The sequence below is a fragment of the Callorhinus ursinus genome, unplaced genomic scaffold, assembly GCF_003265705.2.
Source record: "Callorhinus ursinus isolate GAN/ISIS: 27379988/994484 unplaced genomic scaffold, GSC_fseal_2.0 scaffold19, whole genome shotgun sequence".
NCBI lineage: Eukaryota > Metazoa > Chordata > Mammalia > Carnivora > Otariidae > Callorhinus > Callorhinus ursinus.
In genome coordinates, this window is record NW_027397081.1 from 18,907,138 (window position 1) to 18,919,313 (window position 12,176).

The 12,176-nt window shown below is 40.8% G+C and overlaps 1 protein-coding gene across 9 annotated transcripts in view; it reads left to right on the top strand.

The window, feature by feature from the left end:
- Positions 1 to 12,176, top strand: part of JHY (junctional cadherin complex regulator) — a 55,171-nt gene that overhangs the window by 29,104 nt on the left and 13,891 nt on the right. For 6 of the 9 annotated variants that reach the window (XM_025893329.2, XM_025893327.2, XM_073903870.1 and 3 more), the window contains exons 4-5: positions 1,789 to 1,902; positions 9,989 to 10,641. In XM_025893329.2, the coding sequence (XP_025749114.1) occupies positions 1,789 to 1,902; positions 9,989 to 10,641 (767 nt within the window). Of the gene's footprint in view, positions 1 to 1,788; positions 1,903 to 9,988; positions 10,642 to 12,176 lie in introns of those variants that run through there. The other 3 variants (XM_073903872.1, XM_073903869.1, XM_025893333.2) reach the window with 3 other exon arrangements.

The window sequence follows — 12,176 nt, forward strand, 5'->3', positions numbered from 1 at the left end:
TCTTGCCACAGATCCTGTAAATAAGAGGTTTAGCAAAGGCATCACAATCAGTGGCTAACATTTAGGGCTATTGTCTGAGAGAGAGATTAATCGACTTAATCCATTATTTCAGAGGGCAGAGGGATAGAAATTACAGGAAGATATATTTCTGCTCTCATAGGAAGAACTTTTAGGTGGTTCAATGATGCAACAGTATGTTTATCATCCATGAAACAGAGATTAAGAGAGCTAACGTTTTATTCCATGTGATGGTTGAAAGGACCAGGTCTCCCACAGAAAGGGAGTATTCACAAGCCACCTTATGCTCCCTCCTCAGCCCATAGGACATAAACAGGTGACTCCTGCCAGGAGAAAGGGCATGAGTTTAGGCAAGTGGATGAGTATCTACCAGGGATGGTACAGAAGTACTAAGCAGTTATACTGGATTACCTCCAGATCCTTTGACCAACATTAAGGCTGTATAACTTTAGGTTTGCTTTCTGAAATGCTTCCTGGTAGCTAGAATTCTCTAGAGCATAGAGACAATCTAATTTCTTGATTTAAAATAGGTAGCGGGGTACCTGACTGGCTCAGTAGAGAGAGCAAATGACTCTTGATCTCGGGTTTATGAGTTTGAACCCCAGAATGGGTGTAGAGATTACTGAAAAATAAACTTTAAAAGTAAATTAAAATAGGTAGCTAATGGAGGCAATGAAGGGCCTCCATAATTTGGGGACCCAAATCCCATGTAGCTGCCTTTGTCTGTGGTTCCCAAACCTTGCTCCAGAGTAGACCCACCTGGGGAACTTTTAAAGTGTAATGCTAGGGGCACCTGGGTGGCTCAGTCGTTAAGCGTCTGCCTTCGGCTCAGGTCATAATCCCAGGGTTCTGGGATGGAGCCCTGCATTGGGCTCCCTGCTCAGCGGGGAGCCTGCCTCTCCCTCTCCTCCTTCACCCCCGCTTGTGCTCTCTCTTGCTATCTCTCTCTCCCAAATAAATAAAATCTTAAAAAAAAATAAAGTATAATGCTATCTGGGACCACCCCAGAGCTTCTGATTTAATCGATCTGGGATGGGACCAGGGCACTGATATTTTGTCATTCTAACATCCAACTAAAGTTGAGAACCTCTGATCTACATCATTCAAATTCACTGAATGCCAACATTACAAATTCTGCAAGTCAAAGATGATATTTCAAAATTGCTGAATATGAGACTCTGGAGTTAGACTGCCCGGCTCCTCCACTTACCAGCTATAGATTCTGGGCAAGTTACTTAATGTCTCTGTCCCTCAATTTTCTCATCTGCAAGAAGGGGGTAATAGTACATACCCGATAAGGTTTAATATAGTATAACTGATAGAATATACGCTAAATGCTTAGGACAGCTACTAGCACACCATGAACATTCACTGTATATTAAATATTGTTATTTCTATTATTATCATCATCTTGAAGCATGGTGTTATTTCACTATTCATTATTTCATTTAATATACTCAACATTAGTTGCTACATCCGGTTCAGATAACTGTTCTAAAATTGGGTCCCCTGAGTGTGTATTGAACATTTAAAGTAAATAGTAGTTTGACCTCAAAGCACCAATTCTCACATCAAGCCTGTGAGAGAAAACATTATTTATTCCCGTTTTCCTTAGGAACAATCCAGGTCCCTGAGGATGAAGATATATCCTTGAACTGAAAATAAAACATAGCCCTGCAGGACCTCTTTCTAGAGTACACAGATGAGCCTTGTGGCTCTAAGACTTAAAACGAATCCCATTAACACGCTTTATATGTTTTACCCTCTTAGATCTCCTACCCCATCAGTGTAACTGACAAGACGTCCATTCAGACCACCAAAGAGATTGAAAATGCTGCCATCAATCCTGAAGACAAATGGCATCAAAGAGCCCAACAGCTAAAGGTTACCTGCTAGATTGAACTTTAAATGGGTTTCAAGGGTTACTGCTAAATATAAGTAATGTTCACGACTCACTTCTTATCACTTACAGGTTTATTCCTATGCCCGAGAGTAGTGACCCACCCTTCTAAGAGTAAGACTGGTTTCTGCCCAGATGGGCCATTGCTTGCTTAGCCAACCAAGTCTACCCATGTTTCCAAAGGTTCTAAATTTCCTAGAAGAAAATCATCTCATCACCCCAAACAGAAGAAAAGCATGGAGAAAGTATGTGGGGGTAGGATCACAGTTGTAAAATATTGTCCAAATCTGCACTGCTCCCAAGTCTGTTTCCTTATGGAGCTGGTAGTCACAGCATCCCTAGCTGATGGGGAACACGATCCCTAAAATTGGGCAGAAATCCCCAGAGCCTCATTTAACCCTCATTTGCAGGAAGGGAAAGACAACTAACCAGTAATTTAGCATGAAAACATCCTTTTCTGGCCCTGGGTTTACTACTCTGACATCATAATATGATTTTAGGGAAGACTTTTGCAAAATAGTCCCCTTGACCGTTTCTCTAGAAGAGGAAAAGCACTAGCAGATGGTTTCTTCTGAAACCAGTGTACAGAGTTCTCTGGAGCAGTCTTACACCAGATTCTATCCCTGCTGAAGGAGGGTGAGCCCTGTGAAATCACACAGCCTAGAAAGCCTACTGACATCATCAGTTCAAAATATGTACAGGGCTAAAGGTATAATAATAAAAATAAAGTTCATTCCAGTTTCAGAGAATTTAGAAAAGAGGGACCACCTAAATCATCATCTTTCCTTCACAGTGGCTTCCAGGTCCCTCTCAGAGTTGCAAAAATAAATAAATAAATAATAAAAAATAAAAACAGTCATTCACCCAGAGCTTCCTGAAAGCTGGTGCCAGAGGGATCACACCCAGAGGTTAAGAGGCACTGAAATGTCCATGGCAACGGGATGTAGCAGACAGGGTCTACACTAGACCTCTGTGAGAGCCCGGGGAGCTTGGCCAACAGGATGGAAAGACAAGGGAAACGCCTTAAAGTTTTGTCACGTGTTACAGATAATGGACTGGGTCAGAAGACACGGATTTCTGGACTTTCCCCTGTCTTTTAGTTGATGCGGAACTTTGGGCAAATCTCAACTCCCCCCAAGCCTTAAGTTTCTTCCTTATTAAATAAAGAGTTGCCCAAAATGAACTACGAGATGCATCCCAGTAGCAAAATGATATTATGCTAGCATATTTTTCTCTAGTTAAATTATTATAGAAAACCTATTTGAAGCACATAAGATTCTTGCAACCTCGAGTTTCCATGATCATCACTACAGAATATTATAGGACCAAAGCCAATGATAAAATAAATAATCACAAGGGCTTGATTCGTGGCATAGCCTTTGACAGAGGCAGTCAAAAATCTTGTATGGAAGAAAATCGGAAAAAAGCGAAAAGAATGCTGTGTGTTCTCTGTGTATACTAGAACTTATTTGTTTATAACCCACTCCTGAATGAGGACAAAGAGGAGCCAAACATAAAATCATTAGACCTAAAACGATCAACGCAGAGTGGTCCATGGGATGCTTCCCTTTCTTTATTTAGAAAGGATTTGTTAACTCCCCGCTGTATCCTACACACCAGCAAGGCAGGCACTCAGCTCCAAGTTGCCTTTCTTTTTCCGATTCAGCTACCCAAATCCAGTGCTTTCTTTCTGATTCCCCGTCCTGCATGAGGATTTCCCAGCCTCTCCCACCCCATCCTCTGCCCCCTCACTCTGCGACTGCGCCTGTGGTCTGGACCACTCCCTCAGGGCTTATCATTTGGCTGCATCTCATTAGCTGCTGCCTGTATTCCTTTTGTACCAAGTACACTAGAAGCTGCAAGAACATTAAGATTGTATGTTTCTCTACATCTGTTAGCACAGTGCTTTGTCCAAAGCAAACACTCAGTAAATATTTACTGGTTGGTTACAGAAACATGTAAAAATCATTTTGTGAAAATGGGCCTCTCTGAAATTTCTTTTCTTGAAAGATAACTTCAGAAGACTCTACATATCCCTCAGTAGACCTACTCTGACAATGAATAGCTCCCACTAATAAGAAATGTCTTTACATGAAATCAAAATAATTCCCACAGCAAATATTTGAGTACCTACTATATTCCAGGCACTCAGGGTCAGGGGTCTGGCCCAAAAAACATGCTTCAAAAGAAAAAAAAAAAGTAATAAAAGATCTTTTTTAAAAAATGATCCCTACCCTCAACGAGCCCAAAACTTTAGTTGGAAGACAGTTATGTGATCATTATAATGCAATAATAGGAACGTAGGTTCAACATGCAGTAGGAATGAAAGGAGCACCTAATTCTGCCTTAAAAGGCAAGAAAAGTCTCCTGAAAAGAAACAGCATTTGAACAGACCCTAGAAGGATGAATCAAAATATGGCAAACCGACAAATGGGAGCAGAGGTTTGAGAGCATGAGAGACGTGGTATATCCTCAGCCTCACGCACAGCTCAGCAACTGGGGGAGCATGTGTGAGGGAGGGAAATGGTGTGACACGGGCAGGTTAGGTAACTAGAGGTAGGGGTCCTGGAAGGCTTTCATGTCGGCCAAAAGGTTTCAGATTTCATCCTGCAAATGGCAGGAAGCCACAGGCAAATTTTAAGCAGGTTAATGACATGATCAGGCTGAACGTGGTAGAAAATTCATTCTAACCAGGGTCTGGAGAATAGACTGGAAGGAAATAAGATTTCAGAGACAGCAAAACCACCACAGCCTGTCTCACACTCCACACACCATTCACTCACTTTTTGGTATGGGGGACAGAGCCAAATCCACCAACTGGATGAAACTTCCTGCAGTTCAGAGCAGCCCCCTCAGCGCCTGCCTAGAGTCGGTCAAGGAGGGAGATTAACAAATTCTGCAATTGTTTGAATACAAGGGAAATGGGGGAGGGAGAAAGAGACTGGCTTCCAAGTGTCGGATTAGCAGTACTAATACCACTGAGATAGAAAAGAAGGGCTCTCGTGCTGGGGTGGAGCGGGGAAAGGGCACGAGAACACGGGGATGGTGAGCCTGATGTCGAGTGTGGAGGAAGAATGTGATCTGAGCATAGGACTCAGGAGAGACATCTGAGTTAGCATCATACATTTGATCTTAAGAATCCACTCCCTGGTGGACTGAAGCTGTAGGAATTGCCGAGGTGCCCCAGGAATCGAAGGTAGTGGAAGAAGAGAAGAGGGTCAAGAACAGCGCCCGGTAGAATAGGGTTAAATTTTAAGGGTAAGCAGAGGAAGAGAGCAGAAGGTGAGAGACTATGAAGGGCTTGCCAGAGAGGTAGAAGGCCGCCAGGCTAAAATAGTGTCACAGAAGTCGAGACCTGAAAAATCTCAAGAAAGAGACATCAGTGGACAGGATCAAGCTCTGCAGGAAAGAGTTTTTTAGTTTTTACTTAAAAAGGTGCCATGAAAAGGGAATGATACATGCAACTCATACATGCTAGTCTCAAAGGATTCAGAAAAAAAAAAAAAACTAAGTAGCCATAATGCACACGGTAGTCACAGAAATGATGTATATTTGCGTGTCCATCTATCTGTATGTGGAGAGACACGCAGAGAAAGATGAAATTGGCACATTATATTCACAAATATTCTCAGTAAGAATATTTGGGAGTTCTCCATGCTATTCTTGCAATTTTCCTGTAAGTTTGAAATAATTTTGTTAGTTTGAAAAAATGAAAAGGTAAAGAAAATGGTGCCCAGAGGATTTTGCAAGGGAGAGGTTACCGGTGGGCTGAGCAGAGCAGTGTGGGTGGGGTGGTGAGAATCTGTGCTCTCTTGCAGGGTGTAGAGGTCACAACCAGAGAGGGAAAAGGAAGGCCAGTGCAGCCTACACCTGCAAGACTCCTCACGGGATTAAGAGATGAGGTTTAACTGGAGAATGAGATCAAGTGAGGGATTCTTGCATTTTTTTTGTTCATAAAAGAGACAGAAGTACATTCACAAGCTGCAACGTGGAGAAACCAGAGACAGGGCAAGGAAACAAAGAAGATATGTCAGAAACAAAGCCCCTGAGACCATTTAAGCCTATGCATCTTCACTTTTAAAATACTGACAACTGATGTTCATCATCATCCCTTTCTATGGAAAGTCCTACTCGTGCAAAGGGCTTTACTTTAAACCCAGTCATCCCCCTTCACTTTACCTTTCCACATAGGTCTTGTCCTGGATCATTCCGTGCTCCCCTATGAACCTTAATGGCTTTTCCAAATCTTAGTTCCGCTGTGTAGCCAGAACTGGACCCAGTACTTAGCTAAGGGTCTGACCTTTGCCAGATTGTGCAAGTGAGCACATTCCCAATAGCAGAAGAGCCTTCCCAGGCACAGGTCAATAGGAAAAAAATAGAAACTTCTCCAGTTAAGTGAAACTTTGAAAAAATGAAATAGGATGTTTCCTTTCTTGCCACTCTAAAATAACTCTTGAATTTCTAGGCAAGGCAAAGGCATGACAGGGTGAAAGGTATGTAGGATCTTTGACTAATTGATATCAAAGTCCTTATAATCACATCGTAAGTCCTCTTCCCACGTTACCTCTTATTATAAGAATATAAGAGCTATTATTTTGGTTTTGCCTCCAACACCATCAAGAGAGCTATGCTCCTTTTATTCATCTGAACGTAGAGTCCTCCCTTACTGATGCTAAAAATGGGAGCCAGTTAATGCATGTGCTCTAAATGTTCTTAATATTATCAGATGGAATTGATAACCCCTGCTCAAAGTATTTGTGTTTTATTGTTAATGAACACAACAGACACATCTCTATGTCAGAGCTGATCTCGGAGCCCAGGCACAACCCTCAGGGTTGATCAGGGTAACAGCAAGAATGACTTTTGTTTTAAAGCAGATGAACCTTTGGTTGAGACAGAGCATGCATCCTCCCCTCTGCTTATAGCTTGTAAACCTGAAAGCCATGAAAGAGAAACAGCCAGACACTGCCTTTCACAGGGTTGGGGGCAAACTACCCTTGGATGGCACGGTATGAAAGAACATTAATAACTAAGTACAGATCTTACTAAGAAATTATCATCCCCGCATTAGGCATCAGGATTCCCCAATGTGAACGCTGTACCAATGGCCACTGCTGTGTGTGTGCTGGGAAAACCCAGTGCCATTAAGCAGTTATTCTTAGTGCATGGAGTATGGACTGATTGTGAGTATTGGTAACAAAAGAACCCCATTGAGAGCAGGATGGAATAGAGGATTTCAGTGCTGGTGGAGATTAAGTAGCCTGAGAATGGCTTTGTATATTAACTTGAGGGAACTCAGGTCTTGCGACCTAAAAAGTGACACCTGATGTCTCAATTGTCGGGTAATAAATCTTCAGTAAACCACAGATCTCAAGTAGTCTGCTCAGAAGGTGAGAGAAATCACAGCAAGCCCGTAAATGTCTTCCTTTCTGGGGACTGAAATGCCATCTCTGGGCACTTACATTTCTGTGAATAGCGGATTTAACACTTGAGACTATTGAAGTTTCATAAAATGATGAGTCCTTGGCCTTGTTGACAAAGCACCCTGTGAAGAGTACTATTGTAATCTGAATTGTCAGCTGCAAAGGTATAACATGATTAAAACCAAGTGGTAACCCAAGATTTCGGGTCCGGTACCCTAAGGAAAAAATTCCTCATAGCTTTTTTTTTCTTTGTTGGTGGGAATGAACACAGAGAACTGGGACATGTATGGTCGGATAGGAGCAGAAAAAGCTCCTGTTCACTCTTTTTCTAGCAATTAAAAGGCTGACAGATATTTTTTATTTTTATTTTTCGAGACTTTAGTTATTGAAAGAGAGAGAGAGAGCACGCGAGCACGAGTGGGGGGAGAGGCAGAGGAAAAAAGCATCTCAAGCAGACACCACGCTGAGTGTGGAGCCCAATGTGTGGCTTGATCTCAGGACCCCGAGATCATGACCTGAGCTGAAACCAAGAGTCAGATGCTCAACTGACTGAGCCACCCAGGTGCCCTTAAATGACATTATCAGGGGTGCCAGTGTGGCTCAGTTGGTTAAGCGTCTGCCTTCATCTCAGGTCATGATCTCGGGGTCCTGGGATCGAACCCCATGTCCAGCTCCCTGCTCAGTGGGGGGTCTTCTTCTCCCTCTCTCTGCTCCTCCCCCTGCTTCTGCACTCTCTTTCTCTCAAATAAATAAATCTTTAAAAAATAATAAAATAAAATGACATTATCAGAATCAATAAATATTTATAGATTGTAGCACATGGGTTTTTTTGTTTGTTTTTTACCTTCATGAACAGTGATGATGGCCATGAAAATAGCCACTGTGTTTTATTAACACACCTGATAAGATTGTACAACAGCAGTTTTCTTCTAGGTCCACTATAAGAAAGAATGCTCTTGGCCTGTCTATTTGCAGAGCCTTCTTGCCCACATCTCTCCCAGGCAGCTCCATATACTGCATGGAAGGAAGAAACTTTTTTTTTCTTTTTTTTTTTTTTAAGATTTTATTTATTTGACAGAGAGAGACACAGCGAGAGAGGGAACACAAGCAGGGGTAGTGGGAGAGGGAGAAGCAGGCTTCCCCTGGAGCAAGGAGCCCAATGTGGGGCTCAAGCCCAGGACCCTGGGATCATGAGCTGAGCCAAAGGCAGATGCTTAGGCACCCCGAAAAAAGAACCTTTCTTAATTGAAATACAGAAAAGGAAGTTTTTCTTTTTTGGAGTACCACAGGTAAGAATTCAAAGTGTAGACAAGCTCATCAGAACCTGGCCAATCCTCCAGAAAGCAAGGCGAACATGCTTTGAATTTCAGATAAGCCATTTATACTTAAAAATCTGAAATGCAAAGTAGTATTATTTAGGACTGTTTTAACAATCTCAATCTCATCATTATAGGGAAATTTCATTGGAAATAGAATACCATTTAATATTATACAGGAATAGGATGTCTTAGTAATTAGATCAGAAAAGTGAAATAAAAGTTGAACTCATTGCAATAATTTGATCATTCTTCATGGCAAGCTAAAACAATTTGAGCAGAAATATGATTTATTCACTTTAAGGGTTGTTTTTTTTCCTTGAATGACCCAGGTAACTGGTATTTTTCAATTAACATTGCACAGGTAGAGTTTTTTTAATAAGTGTGTTCAGAAAGAAAAAATATGTTGCAGTTATATACCACACTGATGCATATGGTCATATTACTGTTTTTACTAAGCATTTAATCATTCTTTCCAAAGGCCTCTTAACTCTGCTCGTTTTTCACAAAGTAATGAGTGCTTTATTCCTTGGAAACTATTTCTAAATGGCTTAGCACAATATAGTTACATAGTGTATCTATTATACCAGGAGTACATTTTGTTGTTACAAGACTTTGAAAAGCATAAAGACCGTTCGGAAATTGAAATATTTCCCCCAGATGTTTGATTGCCTAAGTACAGGCTATATTAAGGAACTGAAGCAAAACAACCCTTGTGGTTTCACAGATGTCCTATCACAGTGCAGACTCTTTTATAATCCTCTGAATAAAATCTAATTTGTTTCATCTGGTGAAGAGGTCATTTCTAGCTTCTGACCTATATGAGTAAGAAGATCTGATCATCTAAATTGTATCTCATATTTGACTTGTGCTTAGTTGGTAAACCGGATCATTGATGTCCTCTCTGGTTAAGATTTTTAAAAATATTCACTTTAGTTAAAATAAACTTGCATATTTTGATGTAGATTTGTACTTCCTTTGTATGTAGCCCTGTGGAGGTAAAGCTCTTTCCCCTCCCCCTCCCAACCCCCCCCCCCCGCACTTGGTAACACTTCATTTTACATTTGATGTCAAAGACTTGTCCTTAATATAAAGCCCATTCTAAGCTTTCTACTTCTTTCTAGAAAATTCGTAATCTGAAATTGCCAGGAGGAATTACTCAGCTAATCACTCTCATATCCTGAAATTAGGAAAGGACCTACTGTACTCTTTATCTCCTTTCAATTCTGTGGTCATCTTCCCAGAAGTGACCCCTAGTGTGAAAAATACTAAGGTAAAATATGAAGAATACCAATCATCTGACTTTACATTAACCAAAGATATCTTTTCAGAATTATCAGGAACACTTGTCTCAATATGAAAGCGCAAAATCAAACTGCGAACCGAGAGGTCAATCTTCTGAAACAACCAATGGCCAACAACCTTCCAGAAAACCAGCCAATCACAAGATTCGAAACCAGCATAAACAACAGCATGGCCTGAAGTCTTTGGTGACTGAAGAGCTGGCTGTCAGTCACAGAAACCAGAACACTCCCAGACAGCAACAAAACCAAAATAAGCCTACTGACACTTCAGTAAAGCACAAAACAATCGGAATTATGAATGCGCCTAACAATGATTTACAACACTCAAGTGCACTTAGGAGCCAGGAGCCCAAAGTAACCTCCAATAAATTTGCTCCACCACAGCAGGCTCTTGATAAGGTATTGTACAAAAACTCTACTGGATATCACTCCATGAATGTTAAGAAAGAAAGAGGACATAAAGGCCAAGAAGAGAAAAGACTGTCACATCAGCAGCTACACATCAACACTCTTTCCAATATGGACTTGAACTACCTTAATGAGCTTACTAAGAAACAAGTGCCCCTGAGCCAGAAGGGCTCCCAGTCCATTCCTAACAAAAATGTTAATGGATCGAGGGAAAATAAACAACCCAAGCAGACTTACACAGAGACAAAATATAAGAACTTAGAAATATTATGGTAAGAATTCCCTTTTCTCAAGTGTTTTTTTAGAGGAGAAATGAGAGAGGGAGAATAGGGGGGTGGGCAGGTCATGGGGGTTGTCAGGGGAGAGGGAAACTTAACCTAACAAGGTCCTTGGCTCTGATTCCTTTTTTTTTTTTTTTATGATTTATTTATCTGAGAGAGAGAGAGAGCGCACAGCAAGTGTGAAAGGTGGGAGGGGCACAGGGAGAGGGAGAGAGAGAATCTCAAGCAGACTCCCCGCTGAGTGTGGAACCCAGTGCAGGGCTTGATCTCACAACACTGAGATCATGACCTGAGCCAAAACCAAGAGTCAGACGCTTAATGGACTGAGCCACCCAGGTGCCCGAGTTGGCTCTGATTTCTGCCTCAAATAGTCCACCTTCAATGTATTTTTCTTCTTCCTTGTCTCCTCTAGTTTTTCCACTGTAGTTAAGCCAGAGGTTGGAGGGAGGGAAGGAGGACAGAGGGACTGGTCATTAAAAAAAGATCAGTCTATTTTGAGGGTTACAAATAATGTTTGGAGGAAACTATCTCCAACATTGTATTGACCTATCCTAAGGAAATAATCGAAAATACAGAAAAATATGTATGCACAAAACTAACATCATTTATCAAAATGACAATAATCCAGCAATAAGGAAAGGTTTAGGTAAATTATGGTATTAAATGTCATGTAACCGTTAAAAGTTACTGTTATGAGGAAACACTTCTATAAAAAAAAAAAAACAGTAAGTTACAAATATATACCTAAGGAGTAGGAGCTCTACTATGTAAAACTATGCACAAAGGAAGAAAAATGCACCAAAATGTCAATAGTGGTTATTTCTGGCAAGAGACATTGGGGTTGTTTCTAATGTCACCTTCATACTTTCTGAATTGTCCAAGTTCCCTGCAATGTAGATGTATTCCTTCTATAATCAGAAAAAAAGTTATTTTAAAAATCACCTCAGGGGACATTTCCTGATGTCGTTCAATCAAATGTGTTTATCACATACCTGATACGCACTAAATCCAATGCTAAAATGCTATAGAAGATACAAAAGTAGTATGACGCACAGGTGCCTTCCAGGAGCTTACTTTCAAAGTAGGGAGGAAATTTTGCATATCTGAAGGGATGAGAAGACATTTCAGTGCTATACTTGGAGGTATAGAACATACATTCAATAAAATTCAGATTTAGCTTCCTGGAAGAGATTGTGATAGATAGCAAGCACCCTGGTCTTTTTTTCCTGACTTTACAGGGAGTGCTTGTAACATTTATATCATGAAAAATATTTAACTTTTGGTAGACAGGGAGGAGGGACAGGAAATTTCTCCTATTCCTATTCCTTTTGCAAAGAGCTTTTATCACAAGTGGATTTTCAACTTTAAACTACTTACATTTGTTATGATAATCCTATTTGGATTTATTTCTACCATCTTAACTTGTCCTTTCAATCACCCTATTGTTTCTACGCTTATTATATCTCTCTCTACATATAGATATCTAGGTCTCCTATTGAACTAATAGAGTTTTGTTACTTTTTCCC